At 36.8% G+C, this 21,469-nt stretch overlaps 2 protein-coding genes across 3 annotated transcripts; both read left to right on the forward strand.

The window, feature by feature from the left end:
• The first annotated feature begins 7,674 nt into the window (after positions 1 to 7,674).
• Positions 7,675 to 8,721, forward strand: LOC112169082. Its single transcript, XM_024306027.1, has one exon. It carries the CDS (start codon positions 7,675 to 7,677, stop codon positions 8,719 to 8,721), a length of 1,047 nt encoding a protein of 348 aa, XP_024161795.1.
• Positions 8,722 to 16,651: 7,930 nt separating this feature from the next.
• Positions 16,652 to 19,580, forward strand: LOC112195222 (protein ABIL1). Of its 2 annotated transcripts, none has more exons than XM_024335605.2 (9): positions 16,652 to 16,906; positions 17,327 to 17,409; positions 17,936 to 18,086; positions 18,169 to 18,268; positions 18,359 to 18,451; positions 18,592 to 18,676; positions 18,806 to 18,858; positions 18,967 to 19,061; positions 19,137 to 19,580. In XM_024335605.2, the coding sequence occupies exons 1-9, from the start codon at positions 16,814 to 16,816 to the stop codon at positions 19,290 to 19,292; spliced, it is 909 nt and encodes a 302-aa protein (XP_024191373.1). In that variant the 5' UTR covers positions 16,652 to 16,813; the 3' UTR covers positions 19,293 to 19,580. The 2 variants fall into 2 exon arrangements, with proteins under 2 accessions (XP_024191373.1, XP_024191366.1); XM_024335598.2 differs by having other exon boundaries at positions 16,655 to 16,906; positions 18,604 to 18,676.
• Positions 19,581 to 21,469: the final 1,889 nt, after the last annotated feature.

The following is a 21,469-nucleotide window of genomic DNA, read 5'->3' on the forward strand; positions in this document are numbered from 1 at the left end:
AAGGAAAATCTGTTTGGATAATTTTGGTTTGGAGATAATTGGAATTATCGGTTGGTTAAAATGGGGGAAATTTGTGATTGGTCGTTGGGGATCCTCGAGTGAGAGTTTTCTGCTGTTTTTTTTTTTTTTTTTTTAGAAGAGTTGTCTGCTGGGTTGAGTGTGCGTTGACATGTGGGTGTACGTGCAACGTGAGATTCGCGTTACAGAGACCAATCAATTATCGGAGGCGTGGCACTACCCCTAGTTTGTTGACCTTGATAGGTTGGACAAAAGCGAAAATAATATTATCGTGTAGCACATTTATTGAAAATTAATGAAGTCATGAGTTTGAATCACCATGAGGGTATGAGTGAAATCATTTGATTATCTTTTTAAAAAAAGAGAAAAAAAGAAAAAAAGAAAATTTAGACTTTTAGACCTAGTTTGGGATTGTTATGACTTTAAAAAAAAACTACTGCTGTTGTACTGTGAGAATAATCAGCTGTGAATTAAAACAATTTCGTGTTTGGTAAATAATGTTTTTAAAAATGCTGTATGTACATAAAACAACTGCATAGCCTGTTTTGATCCACAGCAGCTTAAAAAAAACTACTGTTGTTGTATTGTGAGAATAATCAGCTGTGAATTAAAACAATTTCGTGTTTGGTAAATAATGTTTTTAAAAGTGCTGTATGTACATAAAACAACTGCATAGCGTGTTTTGATCCACAGCAGCTTCTAAAAGTAATCTCTGGGTTGCTTCTAAAATCTGCTGCCAGTGACCTATAACTTTCATTTAAAGCTGTTTTTTATTTACTTACCAAACATAATAAAATCTAAAATTTTGAACAAAAATTGATTTTTTTTTTAAAAGCGAAGCAATTCCAAACGGGCTCTTAGAGTTTAAACTTTAAAGATATTAGCATTAAAATGGGTTATGACATGAATAACTGACTTGGGACATAATAACGTAAGCTGAGTTCATATCAACTTTGCTTTTAATATCCTTCAATCTCAGACAATATGATGTTACAAGAACAAATTAGTGTGGACGTGTAACAATGTTAACAAAAATTATGTTAAAACACAATTTCTATTAAAGGAAAAACACATTATGTGCCTTCGTCAAAGCAACTGACGGAGAGAGAATCAAGGAATCAGTGATTACCATCAATCATCGCAATTACAGATCAATCAGCATTTAGTATCATTAATGTAATCGATATTTCCGTTGTAATTCTATCCCTATATAAAGGGACTATGAAATGAAATGAGTAGACCAATTCCATTTGCATTTTACTTTTACACGTTATCAGCACACTCAGAGCAAATAGCCAAGAGAAAAAATCCTAGTTTTCAAACGGAAAAAACCAAACCCTAGATTTTTTTTTATGCCGCACGAATTCCACAAAAAAAAAAAAAAAAAAAAAATCCCGTCCAGATCGGGGACCGCCAGCCCACGTCACTGGCCTCCATCTCTATTCGGCGGCCTTCCCCCTCGATCCCAGCCCTCCAGGCCGGTCGCTGCAGTCTTCAGCCTATAGCACCGTAATCCTTGCAGCAGCAAATCCCGCGCCTCCAACTGCAGCGATCATTCCCCGGCGTCTCCAGCCCACACAGACGCTCACTTGCCCCGGTGAAGCGACCCCTACAAGCACCGCCTCTGCACACCCAGCGCCTCTACAGCGCTCCACCAGACACCAGCCACCCACCTGCAAACCAAGACGAGGAAGAAAAAAAGAAAAAAGAAGAGGGAAAACGTGACCCGGGCCGAAGTAAATACCAGGCCCAAGAAGAAGAAAAAAGCAAAGAAAAAAAAGAAACAGGCCCTGCGGCCCAGAAAAGAAAAAAATTCTGGCCCATTGCTGAAAAAAAAAACATCGCTACGCACGCCTGCATCAACAAGCGCGTGCGCTAGGATTGTTTTATTTTCTCGAAATCAAATGGCTGATCCAACTCGACCTGAATTTGACATCTTGGACTCAGAAGGACTTGAGTACCATCGTTGGGTTTCCGATAACTGCCTTTGTGGCAAAAGACTACACTGCCACCATTACCAACCCCAAAGATGATGAACTATCTAATAAGGTGAAAGCAGATGCCTTACTGTTTCTGAGGCGACATATTGATCCCAGCCTACGCTGGGAGTACCTTCAGTTGAAGACACCCAAAGAACTGTGGGATGCCCTTAAGGGACGTTTTGGGAACATTCACGATACTTTGCTCCCAGGACTGGCTGTTTAGTGGAATGGAATTCGCTTGCTTAACTATAAAAGGGTCAATGACTTCAACAACGATATGTTGCGCTTAAAGGCACGTCTCAATTTCTGTGGAAGGGAAATCACAGAAGATAATATGATCTACAAGACTCTTACCACCTTTCCTACTTCAGCATTTATACTAGCGAACCAGTATAAGTTGGAGTATGACAACAAAAGAATCACAACTTTCAATAAGTTAATAAGCCTACTGCAAGTGGCTGAGAGACATAATGAGATTCTCTTGAACAACAATGCCATGCCTACTGGGACAAAGAAAATTCCCTAGGCTAATTATGGAAAAATGAAAGGTGGAAATAACTCCAATGCAAGGGGGTTTAGACGTGCTGATCCCTACCCACGTGGCAACAATGCACCACGTGGAAAGGGACATGGGGATCATGGAAAAAAGATGCAAAAAGAAAGAGTTGACAATGAACCATGCTATAGGTGTGGATTCATTGGGCATTGGTACAAGAACTGCCAAGCAAACAACAGAGTAGCAGCCAATTACAAGAGGTATAGAGAGTCTAAAGAACAAGAGACTCACTATATGGAAGAAGGAGGTCATGACCTAGACTTCAACCTTACAATTGCAGACTTCAATGGCAAAGAGGAACTTGCTAAGTCAATGGATGCTCTCAATCTTGACTAATCTGCTTTATTCATTTTATTTTCCACAGATAGTTGTGAAGGCATAATGCCTCATTTTTAATTAGACTATTATTTGGTCTTAAAGAATGGTTTAATGAATTAGATTTCTGAACAAAGACCTTGATTTGATTATCGTTGGCTTATTAATAAATTTTGAATTTTATTCTAAAGCACTGAATTTATTCAAATTTATTTACCACACATATTTACATGGTTCGACATAGCACTATAAAGATGTAAAGCAATACATCTAGAGAAAAATTATTAGAATGCAAAGAATACCATTCTACGCAAATAGAAATACTCTAAAGAATATGAGCTATATTTTCTAAATACCTCCCATTTATTTGTAGGAATGAATGGAGGAGAACTTGAGTGCTTAATTGATAGTGGGACTACCCACACAATATTAAGAAATAGGCAATTATTCATTGAATCAATAGCCTATAAATCCTCTGTGATTACGATGATTGGATCATCACAAGTAATAAAAGGGTGAGGAACTGCCAAATTTTTGCTGCCTAATGGCACAACATTTCAAGTCACAGACGCTCTATATGCACCAAGAGCTAATCGAACCTTGTTAAGTTTCAAAGGTATTTGTGCCAACGGTTATCCAGTAGAAACACACTGTGAGAATGGAACTGAATACCTTGATATTAACTCTAATGAATGTGGAAGGAAACGCATTTTAGAGAAACTTATGAGTCAATCTAGTGGACTGTACCTCACTACGATTCGGATCATTGAATCCTATGTTATTACCAACAATAAAATGTGGGACACTAACTCATACAGGCTTTGGCATGACCACCTAGGGCATCCCGGTCGTGACATGATGATCCGTATTTTAAAGAACTCATATGGACATCCCTTCTTTCGAGTGCAAAATAAAATGGGAGAAAAGTCTGCCACACTGCAAAGTGTCGGTCTTAGTACTGCTCAAATGCAGCCATTGCCTTCTGAAGTACCAGAAGCACTACCTCCCTCCCATTATGCCTCATTGACTATTTCAAAGGCACATCACTTGTTTTGCAAAGCCTGCTCTTTAGCAAAAACAGGATTGAGACCTTCTTATGCTAAAGATACAAAACAAAACATTCCATTCTTACAAAGGATACAAAGAGATATCTGTGGACCTATCCATCTAAAATGCGGACCATTGAAGTACTTTATGGTTCTGGTGGATGCCTCGACAATCTGGTCACATGTCGTTTTATTGTCCACAAGAAATGCTGCATTTGCAAAACTCCTAGCACAGATTATACGTTTAAGGGTTCACCACCCTGATCACCCTATCAAGTCTATAAGGCTTGATAACGCTGGAGAGTTTATATCAAAAGCATTTGATGATTATTGCATGTCTATCAGGATCGATGTAGAGCATCCTGTACCCCATGTACATACACAAAATGGTCTCGCAGAAGCCACCATCAAAAGGCTACAGATGGTGGTTAGGACATTTGTTATGCGCACCAACCTGCCTGTATCTGCATGGGGTTATGCAATATTGCACGTAGCTTTACTTATTCGTTTCAGACCCACTACTAGCCAACCATTTTCTGCTTACCAGTTGGTAACTGGATATGAGCCTGACATTTCACACTTACGCATATTTGGTTGTGCAGTATATGTGCCTATTGCGCTTCCACAGCGCATCAAAATGGGTCCTCAGAGATGATTAAGTATTTATGTTGGATACGAATCCCCAACAATTATCCGCTATTTGGAACCCTTGACAGGCGATCTCTTTACCGCTAGATTTGCGGAATGTCACTTTGATGAAACAGTCTTCCCGTCGTTAGAGGGAGATAGGAAAAAGGATTTTCCAAGGGAACGACAGGAATTGTCGTGGTTTGTCCCCACTCTGTCTCATTTTGATCCCCGCACTTCACAATGTGAAAGTGAAGTGAAAAGAATAATCGATCTTCAGAACATAGCAGATTCGATGCCTGATATGTTTACTGATATGGCAAAAGTGATGAGATCACATATACCAGCTGCAAATGTGCCTGCAAGGTTAGAAGTCCCCAACAAGGGGCACGGTGCTGCAGATAGAGACACTGCAACCACACTTAGTGGAGGTGTGGTTGAGGCCGTGGCTCCCCAAAGGAAGAGGGGGAGGCCACTTGGTTCGATTGACACTCACCCAAGGAAGAAGAGGGCGAGTAAGGCACAAACCAATCATCAATGTATAGAATCCCTCTCATGAGATTGTCTCTGATTATAGTTATGTCCATGAATCAATACTGGAGTATGCTCCAAAGTTTGAAATGATTCTAGAGAACAAAGAAATCTCAATGGATTATGAGAGTGTGTATGAGTTGATAGAAAGATCTTCCATACACATTGATGATGAATTTGCATACATTGTTGCTCAAGAAATCATAGAGCACGATGATATCGAACCATGCTCTGTTGCAGAATGTCAACAAAGAGCAGATCGGCCTAAATGGAAAGAAGCAATCCAGGCAGATTAGATTCTCTGAAAAAGAGACAGGTATTTGGTCAGGTAGTGCTAACCCCACCAAGTGTAAAGCCTGTAGGACATAAATGAGTCTTTGTCAAATAGCGTAATGAGAAGAATGAAGTCCTGAGGTATAAGGCTCGCCTTGTGGCGCAAGGTTTCTCACAACGCCCTGGAATTGACTACGAGGAGACATACTTTCCTTAAATGGACGTTATAACATTCCGCTACTTAGTTAGCTTAGTAGTTTCAGAAGGACTGGAAATACAGCTCATGGATGTGGTTACTGCATATCTCTATGGGGATCTAGATTCAGAGATATATATGAAAGTGCCTGATGGCCTTACATTACCTAAGTCAAGTGACTCTAAACCACGGAGTGCGTTTGAAATTAGGTTGAAACGCTCACTTTACGGATTGAAACAATCCAGGCCTGATGTGGTATACCCGTCTAAGTGACTACTTGATTGGGAAGGGATATTAAGAACGATGAATTATGCCCCTGCGTATTCATAAAGAAAACAAGTTCCGGATTTGCAATTGTAGCAGTATATGTCGATGATATGAACATAATAGGTACTCTTGATGAAATAAGAGAAACCACGAGCTACTTGAAATCCAAATTTGAGATGAAGGATCTTGGGAAATCTCGATTCTGTCCAGGCTTTGAACTAGAACACCGAGTTTGTGGAATACTATTCCACCAGTCTGCGTATGTCCAAAAGTCAGGAAATTTAACATGGACAAAGCGCATCCTGCTAGCACTCCCATGATCAGTCAAAGATTGGATGCAAGGAAAGATCCATTTCGTATAAAGGAAGATGACGAAGAGGTGTTGGGAGCTGAAATTCTCTATCTAAGTGCAATAGGCTCATTATTATACTTAGCCCAATGTGCTCGACCAGACATTGCATTCTCAGTGAACTTGTTAGCTAGATTTAGCTCAACACCAACGCAGCGTCACTGGAATGGTATCAAGAACAATTTTCGATACCTAAAAGGAACCATTGACTTGAGACTGTTCTTTCCCTACAGAGAGACAAGAGGGACCGCAGATGAAATTACAATCCCTAAAGGAAATGTTGATGGCGAAAGTGCCACTCACTACACTAAAACACCAAATGACGTTTTGGTCGGTTTTACTGATGCTAGATGCGTCTCTGACCCACGTAAAGATCATTCCCAAATTGTTTATGTATTTACCAATGGGAACACGGCGATATCTTGGAGATCAACCAAGCAAACCCTTATGGCTACCTCCTCGAACCACTCAGAGATCATTGCTCTACATGAGGCGGTTCGTGAGTGTGTATGGCTAAGAACTATTATTACACGTATTCGAGGGACTAGTGGTTTGAGTTATACCACTGAAGAGCCTACTTGCATTTATGAAGACAATGCAGCTTGCATCGAACAGATGAAGCTAGGTTATATTAAGGGTGATAACACAAAACACATATAGCCAAAGTTGTTCTACAATCAGCAATAACAGGCTTTCCTCAAGATTCAAGTGAATCAAGTAAGGTCTGAGGAGAATGTGGCAGATTTGTTCACCAAATCATTGCCGAAGGCCACATTTGAGAAACATGTGAAAAACATAGGAATGAGAAGTCTTTCCAAACTCCCTTGATTAATGCAAGTATTAGGGGGAGGTGTAGACGTCAGGGGGGGGGGGTCTAACACACACATATCATCCTCAAATGTAGAAAGTGTGTTGTGCTCTTTTCCTTCGACCAAGGTGTATTTTTTGTCCCACAGGGTTTTTATTGTTACTTGGCAAGGTTTTTAGTGAGGCAACAATTCATGCACCATTTCGTCTTTGACTTGGCACAAGGGGGAGTGTTAAAGGAAAAACACATTATGTGCCTTCATCAAAGCAACTGACGGAGAGGGAATCAAGGAATCAGTGATTACCATCAATCAGCACAATTACGGATCAATCAGCATTTAGTATCATTAATGTAATCGATATTTCCGTTGTAATTCTATCCCTATATAAAGGGACTATGAAATGAAATGAGTAAACCAATTCCATTTGCATTTTACTTTTACAATTTCATAATTTTCATTTCATATTTTCTCCACTATAATGTCATATAAATTGATAAAGAAGATTAGAAACTTTACTCTACATATAATTTACAAGCGTCTAGAGGAGGTAGTATGGTATAGTTTTCAGCAGAAACCAAGTTTGGATGCCTTCTCAGTTTTTTTTCTTTTGTTGACAAACGCCTTCTCAGACCTCAGTATTGAAAGGCTGTACATTCTATAAATAGTTATTGGATGGGAATATGTTCTTAACCTTTCATGGTAACTATGTGTCCTTTAAGTCGCATTGCTGGAATAGATAGATATAGATGGATGCCAGAAAAAAATGGCAAATACACGGTGAAATCGGCATACTGGATTGCAAGAGAGAAAGTCATGGGCAATCTTTTGGTATCTTCGTCCTCTGGTTACCCTTATCGAAGTCTCTGGCAGAAAGTCTGGAACACCATGGTTCCGGGCAAGGTTAAGATATGTATATGGCGGGCTGTCAATAATATTCTGCCTACTCTTGAAAGCCTCATTCACAAGGGATATTCAGGTTCTTTGCATTGCTTGCTATGCAATGAGACCTGGGAGGCGATCAGCCATGTTCTTTGTCATTGTCCTGTTGCACAAGAAACCATGGCAATTGCAAATATACCAATCAAGAATTGCATACCTTGTAGCTTCAAGGAGTGGTTGATACTTCAGAGTCAGCATCTTACTCGAGATAACTGGGAATGCCTTCTTATGCTTCTGTGGGCCTTGTGGAAAAATCGAAATGGTAATCTTTGGAATGATATAAGCAAGACTGCACATGAGATCGTTGTTGCTACTATTACTTGGTATCAGCAGTTCTTGCAAACACAACAAAGGCCAAAACAAGACAAACCAACTTATCCAGGTAAATATTTGACTTCACCTGTACAACAACAACTCAAAATCAATGTTGATGGAGCTTTCTTGCCTCCTCAAACTACTGGAGGCATTGGTGGAGTAATAAGAAGGAAGGATGGATCCTTTGTGGCTTGTTTCTCTAAAGTGGTTCAACATGTCTCTTCTCCCAAGCATGTAGAACTGCTTGCAATCAGAGAAGGCATTGACTTTCTCCGGCAAATTGGTGCCCAAGATGCTTGCCTTGAAAGTGACTGTAAAGTTGCCATACAAGAGATTGGAGATGATGACTTTGAGCTTCATGAACATGCAAATCTACTGCTAGATATCCACCACAATCGACACTTTGTCAGGGGCCTGGATTTCCTTTTTGCACCTAGAACTGCAAATGCAGTGTCCCATAGGTTAGCTGCTATGGCGTATGAATCCAATACCGATTAGGTATGGATAGACCAAGCTCCAGTTTGTATTCTGGATGCTTTGACATTTGATTGTAATCACCTTGATTAATCAATAAAGTCTTAATGTTTTACTCAAAAAAAAAATGGTAACTATGTGAAAAAAAGAAAGAAAAAAAAAAGTTTGTTAAGAACAAATATTTTATTTACCTTTCACCTTTTCACAAGAATTTCATTCCAAAATCTTAGGCTTTCATTGTGATATCACACTATAAATGTAAAGGAAATGTTTCCTCATTTGAATGTTTATATATTTATGTTGTACTAAAACTATGATAAGATATCGGAGAAAATTAAGGATTTGCTTATCATAATTCTGATAAAAGTGGTGATGGATGTACGTAGTGTAGACTGATCTCACTCTTTTAAAACAAACTAGCACCGATCTGGACTTTCATTAGATACTTGTGTTTGAATTTCAAAATAGAGTTTGAATGGAATTGTTGATCAAACCATTGATCATACGTACGGTTTCAATACGAGGATCATATGATGCATTTTAATATCTAATGTAGCAGAATGAAGATAACTTATAGCCTTAGCCATCGTGCTTGAGCGGCATAGAACCCAACCACTACATCTAACACCAAGAAACTTCTCAGTTGCATTACAGATAACCCAACCAGCGTTACTTGTAGTAGAGCCTTTCACCCAAAAAGATTTATCCTTCAATATCAGAGAATATTGTCTTGAAAATGACATCAGTATAAGAGAATATTGTCTTGAAAATAATAGGATAGCTTTATGATAGTCAGAAGTGATGGTCACACGGAGTGATAAAAAAATGAGTTAATTAGATTTAAGTCCAAAACTCACAGCCCATATTAGATGTAGTCCGGATGAATTTTTTTATTAATCGCGGTCTTATGACTCAGCTACCACATTTGATTTATTTCCTTTTTTATCTTGCTGACTCAACACCTAAATTTTTTATTCCTAACATACCCTCATTTAATATATTTTGTACAATAAACAGTAAAAGCCAATATATTAATTGTAATCCTAAATTATTGCAATCTTGTTAATGTAAAATTAGCAAATTTAATGTGTTAACTTTAATTTATATTATTAGTTTATTGATTGAATTCAAAAGATAAATCTATATATATTAAGAGCATCTTCTTCTTTTTTCTTTTTTTTATTTATTAAAAAAACCCCACCCCACTCCCACCCTTGATGAGGCTTGAACTCTTGACCTCTTATATATGAGACCAAAGTCTTACCACCCCACCAAACACACACACCCATATTAAGAGCATCTTTAGCAATGCTAGCAATTTTTTAGCCAAAGTAGCTAAAAAGTTATTTTGGCTAGCCACTTTAGAAATATGTCTGCATCAGTGCTCTCTATTATAATTAGTTTTGAATTTATATTATTTTTTAAATGAATATTAAATAGTCTCAATGTATTTATAAATTACATAAAATGGCTTAAAAGGAATATTTTAAATTATAGAGAGCATCATCTCGCTCTCTATATTTAGGAGCGAGATAGCTAAAAGTTATAATGGAGAGTCACTTAGGAGTCTGGTGCAGCTACTAAAATATATTAAAATTTAAACTTACTCTCTAAAATAGCTAAGGAGCCAAAATAGAGAGTCTGCTAAAGATGCTCTAAGACATTATTCTTCCTTGATCTTACCTATCACGCATTGTCTTCTTCTTCTTCCTCCTTTTTTCTACCGAATCATCATTTTTTTCCTCTTCTTGTTCCATGCATATCCTATTTCCAACACATACTTCTCATTTCTTTGTTTATTTATAGTTTTTTCTTTCATATCAGTATTTTTTTTTGGCTTCTCCCTTCTTAGTTCATTTTTAGGTCTTACTAACATGACATCTTCAATTCGCAGTGACCTTTATTATAGATTTGGTAAGAAGTTTTTGCTTACCTTTAATATAGAATCGATTATGGTGTTATCAGTGGTGTTCACCTGGTCAGTTGCTAACCAAAGAATTTATGCTCAATAACCCTTAGATTTGCATCCAAGGGTGGAAAACAAAACACCTCAACGTAATAATAATTCTCTCTGCCATTGGATTTACATCCAAGGGTGGTTGAGCATTATTTTCTTGGTCAATAACTGACTAGGTGAACATTTTCGATGGTGTTATAAGTAAGATTTGTCCTAGAATTTGATTAGACATTTTTATTTCACATTTACATGCCTTATTTATAGGTAAGATTTCACAAGTTTAAAAAAAAATTCAAGTTTCTCTATATCTAAGGTTCTCTCATTATCTCACATTTTCTCTTTCATACATTTTATCTTTTAATTAGGTATAGGTTCTATATGTACATATTTGTACATTTTGATTAGATTGAGAATATATTCTATGTTTTTTTTTCCTGCTTCGTATGTCTAGGTAGATTAAATCTCTACTATACAACTTTAAATACCTACTATATAGATACAATTGAAGCAATAATGTTTGAATTTTTGTTCTAATGTTTTTCATCCTATAATGTAGGTATATAAGTATTAGACTTACATCTTAGGTATATTGAGTTTATATGAATGCATTTAGTTTTCTTTGTCTGAAAATTATTCATTGATGAATTGTAAATTTTGGAATTTGAATTTAAAATTTAAAATTGAGCTAACATTGTGATCTAATTAGTGAATCTGAAATTATTTACCTTATTTGGTTCTAAGGGTAAAATGGACTATTAAAAAAAGCAAATGGACCTCAATTAACAAGAAAATATGCGTGGACTACATCTAATTTTTATATAACAAAAAGGACTTGAATTGAATAACCTCTAAAAAAATTTATGGTTAACAAATGTCTTTAATCAATTTTGACAAATATCATGTGAGTTTTAATAGTAGTTCTTAATTTTCAGAATTGTTTTGATCATATTGGATGGGAATATGTTCTTAACCCCTCATGGTAACTATATATGTGAAAACAAACAAGTTTGTTAAGAACACATATTTTATTTATCTTTCACCTGTTCACTAATTCAAAAAAAAAAAAAAATCACCTGTTCACATGAATTTCATTCCAAAATCTTAGGCTTTCATTGTGATATCACACTATAAATGTAAAAGAAATGTTTCCTCATTTGAATCTTTATAGATATATGTCGTATTAAAACTATGATAAGATATTGGAGAAAATTAAGGATTTACTTATCATAATTCTGATAAAAGTGATGATGGATATATGTAGTGTAATGATCACACTCTTTTAAAACAAATTAGTACCTATTTAGGTTTTCGTTAGATATCTGTGTTCGAATTTCAAAATAGAGTTTGAATATTTAGATCATATATTTATATGTATGATTTCAATACGAGAATCATACGCTGCATTTTAATATCTAATGTAGTAGAATGAAGATAACTTATGTTGTTATAAGGATAAAGAGCAAAGATATAAAACTATAGGGCTAGTTAGACACCAAGAAAAAGCACTAGTCTAGGGTTTAGGGATTTAACTATTGTAATGAAGCGGAACCTCTTCTGTCTTCTCCCAAATCCTAGCCGCCTTGGCTGGGAATTCAATCAGAGGTGGTCGGCCCTAACACCAAATGGCTCCTCTCTCGCTGGCTTCTCGAGATCATCCAACGTTGAATCACTCCGACGAGCTTTCAGTCGATCTTCCGCGCACCAAATGATGTGAATCTTAGACTTAAGGGTACCGACAACTGGTATGGAAAATCATTGGGGAGCCTTGATGCTTTTCGATATGAGATTGCAGATAGGGATTTTTCAATTGATTGGGGTTGAATCAGGCCAAGCAGAGCACGGCTTAAAGCTGTTGATGTTGTGACGGGCGTGGCTGCAATTTTGACGTCAAAAGCCAGTGTCGAACTGGGTTTGAAATGGATTGTCGGAAACCCTAGCCACCTTGGTTGGGAATTCAATCGATCAATCGATCAAGGCAGACGAGGGAGTCTGGGGCCCAACGGGGAGCGAATCTGGTGTTTCGACCTGTAAGGTTGGAGCTTCGACTTGAGGGCAGTTTGAAAGGCAGAGCAATGGCCTGGTGGTTAGCTACTGGTGATGCGGAGGCAGGACATACGCGTCGGTCGGAGATCTTGACGACAACAGGGGCTGTCCTGGAAGCAGCAACGATCGTGGTTGACGATGAGGGGCTGCCCTTTTCTTGCCGAGGGTCCAAATCATTTGGTGGCCCAGTGGAAGGCCCAAACCAACCTAGGTGCGTAAATTAGATTCGTGCCCTGTTTGGTGGACAGTTATGGGCATGGGCCCTAGTGGGCTACCTATGGCAATGGCCGCGATGTGGGCTAGAGTAGGGCCCAAAATATGCTTGGTGCCCAAGACAGGGATGATGCTTTCGTGGATTTAGACCTATCTTCGGATCAAGCAGATGGTCTCTGGTCCTCTAGGGTTTCGGGTTTGAGATCCGGGAGGAACGACTCAGCTAACCATGCTTATGTTTGACGTAAGCCTACAGAACAGTCAGTATTCTACATCCAAATTGAATAGTTTCTTGATGCACCACAATTGAGCGAATTGGCTTTAGAAGCTGTTTCTTTACTATTTTTCCTAGTCAGAATATTCTTGTTCTGATAGGGTCATGAATAAAGGAGCGGAATTGTTCTAAGTGTAATGGCACCTATCACCCCTAGTGGGAAATATGTATCATGCCATTTTGGCCTAAGTATTTTACTATGAATACAATCGTTATCTTCCTTAAAAAAAAAAGAAAAAAAAAAGGGCTAGTTAGACAAACTTTAAAACCAAAAAAAAAAAAACTATATTGCTAGTTAACAACAATCCAACTATAATTAGGAAAGGTTAGATCTTGATAATCACATATCACAAATAAGATCTTGACTGCTAAAACTAATCTCCAAATTGATTTGGACATACAGATTATAATAGTTTTCATCTTTAGCCATCAGACATTTCCAATTAATATCAATATTTTCAGTTAGATAGATAGATAAAGTTATTTAATATTTTGAGGGTATAAAAGTAAAAAATTTCAATTTTAGCTAACAAAGCTTTTGTCACTTAATAATAATATAGATAGGGGGTGTTCTATTCATACCTCCAAAATTGGTATTTAGACCTCCCCACTTAATAGACCTCCAACTTACTTTTATAAATAATCAATATGCTATCTACACCTCCCTAATTTTTTCATAATACCCATCATCCAATAATATCAATAAAAACTTTTTTTAGAGTGTTCTATTCATATATCTCCAAAATCGGTAGTTAGACCTCCATCAATTTTTGAACATTTCACAATATTATTTTACTCTTGATACAACTAAGCCAAAAAAAATATTAAAAAAAAAAAGCAAGCTTTCAGTTGATAGCTCTCTCTCTCTCCCTCCCCCTCCCTTTTCTTATTGTTGTATTTTGTAGGCATATGCATCTTTAGAGGCCAAGAGCAGTTCATTTCTTCAACTTCCTAAGATTCCCTCATTTCATATATTTGCTCGATAGGAACAGTACGCTCCAATGGATGAGTATGATTTTAAGAGAAAGTGGTCTGTTGGTGTTTTGGTTAGAGAATATTGCATATCCGAAATTGACTCGAGGAACTACAAAGTAAGGAACTGGTCTGTTGATTTCTCCGCTGCTTGATAAAGATGAAGACCATAATAAAAACAAAAGGGAAAAAATGGCATGAGGATGACTATTTGTTGATTTCATACCTCTAAAAAGGAAAAGACTTTTAAAAAAAAAAATTCTTTCTTTTTTTGTGTCTTTATTGGTAATTTGACATAAGTTGACAAAGTCAACTATCTCTTGAAAAAAGAAAGAGGTCTAAATACCAATTTTTGAAGTATGAATAGAAACTCCCATATAGATATAGATGAGAGTTTTGTTTCGCTAGTCAATTAATTTTTTTATTCAGTTGTGCTGAAGTGCTTTTGAATCTAAATCTAATTTTTTATCAATACGATGCTCATAGATCTTCCTTTCTCCAGCCTCGGACATAACGATCCTTCAAACCATCACGAACTGCTGTAGCCTCACCCATTGTGCTTGAGCGGCATAAAACCCGACCACTACATCCAACACCAAGAAACTCCCCAGTTGCATTACAAATAACCAAACCAGCATTATCTGTAAGAGAGCCTTTCACCCATAAATTTTTATCCTTCAATATCAGAGAATATTGTCTTGAAAATGATAGAACAGTTTTATGATAGTTATAAGTGATGATCACTTGGTCACCAAGTGACAAAGAATTTTATGATTAACAAATGTCTTTAATCAATTTTGAGAAATAACAATAACATAGGTTAAGCCACAATTTTATTTCAGATTTGCTCCACTATAATCTTTTAAATTGATCAAGAACATACTTATCCGTCATTCAAGCTTCTATAGAAGACGGATCAATACGTGCTTCATATTAGTAGCTAACATATACTGTATATGTTCGACCCAAGAAAAAAAAATTAAAATGTATAGCTGGTAACTTTTTGTCTGGGGTCTCCCCAAAGTGTGGTGTCTAGATGAACTTAATTTAGGTGATAGGAAAGAAGGAGCAGCTAAGAGTGACATGTCCATGAGCTGGAGTTTATATTTTTAACATGTAACCCACCAGTCATGATCTTTCTTCTCAATATATTACTAGTCCTCTAGCTAGGAGAATCCGCCATTACCATTTTCTTTTTAGTTGAGATCGTTCTCGGTCGGGGTGAATTCGGTTTCAGAAACTCGTTTATCGAATCAACTTATTCAGAGTCTTCAATAAACGGGGAACGAGTACGTGAAGCTTATGAGAGTTTGAGACCATGACATTGCAATTCTTCTACTGTAAGATTGGGATCATAGATCATCTATCTTATATTGATTGTCACGAGAAAGGAAATAGTTTTTCCATTTTAGTTCTCAGTAGAACCTCTAGTTACCGTCTATCACTATTGTGAAATTTATGAGCCGAAAGTGCTCAATCCTTAACCACGAACGATGCTCATGTTCTCAGGCTGCAAAGATAGCTAACTAATCCTGAGTGTCAAATACAACCTCACAATCAACATTAAGAAGAACCACTTCACCTCCTTCCACAATGTCTCCAAAACAGTCAAATCATGTGTAATGACAATTCACCATCATGTTGATAACAAGAAAACACCGAAAATAGAACATAGTCATTGAGAGTAACACTGTAAAAATGATACATTAACACTGTCAATTCGTTTCTAGACCCTAACTCAAAAGAGTAGAGACTTATTAAACCTAACTGTCACATAATCTAAAGAAAAAAAAAAAAGAACAAAAATGTTTATAAAGAGGTGGTATGTCATGACTCATGATCATTACAGAGGTGGTATGTCATGATCATGATTTATGAGATAATCTGTAATGTAAAACTTAATGCCTTTATGTCCATGTGCTCATATATACAAACTCGAACGTTTTTCAAGCTCAAGTGATCCTTTCCTCATCAATGGTTGCTTATCTAGTTATCTTCTCCTTAAAAACAAGCAGAAATCTCGATATTTTTGTATGAGTGTGAACTAGAACTATCGATTTCCCCACATTACAAGGCAAAACTTTAATAATTTTAGAAAGATTATATCTTTAACATAACTCATTACATCTCAAACCCCATGATTTTAGGCAATAAAAAAAAATCACAAGATACTTTGATTACTATAATAGCATATCTAGCTTCCTCTCTCAATCTCACCATCATGTCTCATCATTTCCATTTTGATTGCTACAAAAAAGAAACAATGAAACAATTTTGATTCCATTTCAATGAAACAATTTTTCCAAAAAGAAAAAAAGAAAAAAAAGAAAAGAAAATCATAACCGAACAGTCCACCGCCCTCCGAGAGCGACAAGTTGCCGTTAATTAATTTTCTGATAGACCATCCAATCATCAACCACCGCGAAGTTCAGTAACGCCCCAGCAATAAATTCCCTGTCATTTTCACTCCCTAAATTTCACAGAGAATTATTATTATTATTATTATTATTCCCGGCGTTGCTTCTACCTCACTCTCTCCCACTCCCACCAAATCCCAACCCCCAAATCCAACTTTTCTCTGTAATTATATGCTTTAATTCTGTGGACTTTGTTCAATTCGGTAGTCATTGATCGCCGGAATTCGTTTTCGGTCAGAGATGGAGTTAGAGCAATCCCGGCCGTTCAATCCGGCCATGACCTTCGACGAGGTCTCCATGGAGCGCAGCAAGAGCTTCGTCAAGGCCTTACAGGTTCCCTTCTCCCACGCTTCCATTGACTTCTTTGTGTTCTTGCGAGGCTGAGAGTCTAGGATTGGATCTGATAAGTGTTTCGTTTTTTTTGATTGATTTGATTCGTTCTGGTTTACGCATTTCGTACTTTGATTCAATTTGATCTTGGCTTTGAAATTGTTGAATCTATGCGGTTTCGAGTCGTGCTTGGTTGTTAATGCCTTGTGATGTGTAGGTGATGCTCTTTATTTTGGTAAATGATTGGAAATAGAGGCCGTAAATTGGCTATAGGTAGCTGTAGTTGATTGCTTGGTGAAGCTTTTTGTTGTTGCTACTTTTGTGGCTTTCTGGCTCTCATTTTCAATTGGCATGATTGTGCTGCTTGATGAGGAAAGCGTTTGAGTTTTATGACGTTGGATCCTTGTGTTGTGTTTATTTCAGGAGCTCAAGAACTTGAGGCCTCAGCTTTACTCTGCTGCGGAATATTGTGAAAAGTCGTATCTTCATAGCGAGCAGAAACAAATGTAAGGATTTTTTTTTTGTTTCGTTTGATGTGATTCTTCTTGAAGCATATGAAAATATTTAGTTTCTTATTCTGAAGGGGTGTTTTGTTGCCAAACTGTTTTGAGATGTGTCCCGTGATGAGTGTACAGTAGCAGATCCTACTAGTAATGTACAGTATGTTTTGAGTGCTTACCTCGGTTTAGAGTATCCCTGAATTGCTGCATCTTAGAGTGGATATAGCGGGATTTAATGAAAGGAAAATCACTTAAATAATGTAAATGTGTACTTGGTTTAAATTCGGTATATACAGATGAACTAAAATGCATGACAAATCATTTGTTATGGGCCCTTCTTATCTTGCTATCGATGTGGAATCCTGTTAATGAGAGATATGTGGGATCAGCACAAATTGGCAAGAAGACACATGTTCTAACATGTCCTGCATATCTGCATGTTTTAACCATGCCTTGCATTTTCTTTCTCGAATTTACAAGGATTGTAATATAAATACCTCATGCTGAAGTTCATTACAAAAATTGGTAACAGGGTACTGGATAACCTGAAAGATTATGCTGTGCGAGCCCTTGTTAATGCTGTTGATCACCTTGGCACTGTGGCCTACAAGTTAACTGACCTTCTTGACCAGCAAACCTTAGATGTTTCAAACATGGACCTGAAAGTTACTTGCCTAAACCAGGTGAGTTTTAGCATTCGTGCATGTTAGAATAGAAAGAATATCAAATGGATATAACTAAATGAACTATCTTTCTTATACTTAGAAACTTCTTACATGCAAAACATTCATGGATAAAGAAGGTTCGAGGCAGCAGCAGCTGTTGTCATTCATCCCAAGACATCACAAGCACTACATTTTACCCAGTAAGGCCAAATATTATTAACCAATAGCTGCAGTTACCATGTTTACAACAAGATTTTTACATTTATATTATTTTTTGTCCTTGTTGCTAGATTCTGTCAATAAGAAGGTACATTTCAGTCCACACCTGCAGACTGATACTCGGCAACATGCTTATCAAGCAAGACCACATGTTCAACCGTCAAGTATGTTATTTTCCAATTGGGGATATTTTCCTCCTAAGTTTCAGTTTGGTCCTTGTGATTTTGTAGTTTATAATGTGGATTTTACATTTTTATTGTAAATGAGTAATAACTTTGGTTTTGCTACAATGTGTAACATTTGGGTGCCACTGCAGCAAAAACTCTTTCCTGGCATTTAGCTTCAGAAACAAAATCAACCTTGAAGGGGACTTCGCATGGTCTGGCTAGGTAATCCATAAGATTGAAAGGAAATGTAGCATATGTTCTGAGTGTTAGTAATAATTCCTTTTCTGTTTGTTTTCACTTGCTCATGATGATCTAATAAGACAATATTTCTGGATATCTTCCTTTATGCAGCTCTGCAGACACAAAAGTTTCTGTAAATACATCTGGCACTTTCCAGCTTTTAGGTATGTAGAGTTGGAAAGTCTAATCATCTTATCACGTAGTCACGCTTCAGTCAACTATAAATGAAGAAGTTGTCCTTGAGAAATAATAGCTCCTTCTAATGAATGTAGATAATGAGGGGAGTGCCACTACGAAATCCTCGGGTGCTCACGTGCAGCTACCAAGTCAATTTCCTGGTTCTGAAACATTTGTTGCTGGACATAGGGTAAGTATGCTTTGCCCCCAATATGTCCATGAGTAGAGTGAGGAGAGGAAATTTAAAGGTTCTTTTCTCTTGCAGGATGCGGTGGATGGTTACAGGCCACTAGGGGCGGCCAGGTCATTTGACAACCAAAATCGACAGATCGTGCGAGTTCCTGTTCGCAGCAAAAGTCTGCTATCAGCTTTTTTTGTCAAACAGAAAAGCACAAAGCTGAAGACTCGGTCCGTCTCCTGAGACCTTTCTAAAACAAGTTAAGACCCGACTACCTGATCATCCCACGCTATGTGGGTCAAATTGCCTGTAAATCCTTCCCATGTGTTTTGGCTTCAAGCTTTTTTGTTGACCATTCGTTATTCAATAGCTTGGAATCAAAATTCTTTTTCCCTCTCTATGACGCCTTACACTAGGCTGCTTAATAATGAACAGAATTGTGCACAGATGTCCAGTAATCAAGTAGTTGTTGGGCCATGTTGATTTGTCTTCTGAATCATTCTGGTAAATGTCAGTGTTAATCTTTTGTTAGCTGATGAGGAACATTTTGGTGACCAACTCTTTCATCAAAATAATGAAATTCAAGGCTAATTATATTTGCTCTCGGTAGCCTCTGTACTCAAGTATTGCTACAAAATAAGCTTTAGGCTGCAACTGTTCTCTATAAGTCGAAATACTACAGCTGCATATTGTTCAAGCAAAATGAACAATTTCATAAAAAGAAAAAAAAAGAAAAAAAACAAAAGAGAACAGTGATACTCTGTTTTTTGTTCTTTTATTTTTTTTTTCTTGTTTTTAATAGTAGTTATTGTCAGTGGTTTGGAATGTCGAATCAAAAAGGTTGATGATGAAAACCTTTTTCTTTTAGAAAATATTCATTTAAAACTTCAAGAACAAAAACAGATTCAAGACGACTCTAATATAGGATTATAGATTGCAACGCTAATGCTAATACGAGTCAAATGACACCATAACGGTTAATCCTATTATAGGACTTGTTATGTTCTGTCTTCTAACCATCGATATAGGACTCTCTTCTTAAAAAAAAAAAAATAAATAAGGGAAAAAAAATAAATAAGGGAGTTTCTATTCATACCTCCAAAATTGGTATTTGGACCTCCCCACCTAATAGACCTCAAACTTATTTTTACAAATAACCAATATGCTATTTACACCTCCCTAATTTTCCCAAAATATCCATCGTCCAATAAAATCAATAAAAGTCTTTTTTTTTTTTTCTAGATTCTATTCATACCTCCAAAATCAGTAATGGACCTCCTTCAAATTTTGAATAATTCACAATCCTATTTTACCTTTGAACTAAAAAAAAAAAAATTCTCCATGTGGTAGTCGCTCTCTTTCACATAATTCTGTTGCTCCTATTTTGTTTCTTTCATCCATACGTATTTTTTTGTCGTTCTTCCAAAATTCTAACTATCATTGTTTGGCTTTTGTTTCAGTTTGGTTTCCATTACTGTCCTGCTTTCTTGCTTTGTTTTTCTCTTTCTGATCTTCTGGCCTCTATGTACCGCTATTGTATTACAAAAAAAGAAAAAGAAAAAAAAAGTCTACTATGCTCTCGAGTCTATGAAACTATAGTACAAGAGAATTGAAGTGGAAACAAAGAAATCCAACAATTAGATAGTTAGATAGCACAATAGCACCAACCTTTCAGGCCATACCAAGTTAATCGAAAAGCCTACAATTATAGAAGAGTAATTAAATAAAAGGCCATTCAAAGTAAGATCAAACTCCCTAAGGACAAATACAAATCATTCTTCCCAATGGCCTGCACAAAAAAATATGGTGCCAAATTGAACCATTTAATCAAACCAAGAACTAAAATTCCAAGTTTATGAAGTAGATGCTTCTAGTTTTGAGTACAGTAGTACTAATCGAGAATATCATACCATGTATTCAAGTTGCAGAACCAAAATTCCAATTTTCTCAAGTGGATGCTTCTAGCTTTTAATAGTACTAATTGAGAAACCAGAGTTAGACATTGGTACGATACAATGGTCAATGATTTTGGGGTTTATGTTGGAGGAGAATGTTTTCTCCAAGTTGAAAACTACAATAGATAAGAAGAGACCTTTTGTTTTTTGTTTTTTTTTTCATCCCCTCTTTTATGTCCTTATTGGTAATTTGACATGAGTTAATAAAATCAACTATTACTTGGAAAAAGAGAGAGGTCCAAATACTAATTTTGGAGGTATGAATAGAAGCTCTCAATAAATAAAACCATCAATATAAGAAGAGGCTGGGGCGGCTAAGTAAATTTGCATCATATTGGATGGAATGGGTTCTATTATCCTCGATGATTTTAAAATGAACGCAACTATGTTTTGTCGCTGACTCTTAGCAGTGACTTTCTTCTCATTATTTCAAGTGATGATTAGGGAATGAGTGAAGTTTTGGTT

This window comes from Rosa chinensis, chromosome 1 (assembly GCF_002994745.2).
Source record: "Rosa chinensis cultivar Old Blush chromosome 1, RchiOBHm-V2, whole genome shotgun sequence".
In the NCBI taxonomy this organism is placed as follows: domain Eukaryota; kingdom Viridiplantae; phylum Streptophyta; class Magnoliopsida; order Rosales; family Rosaceae; genus Rosa; species Rosa chinensis.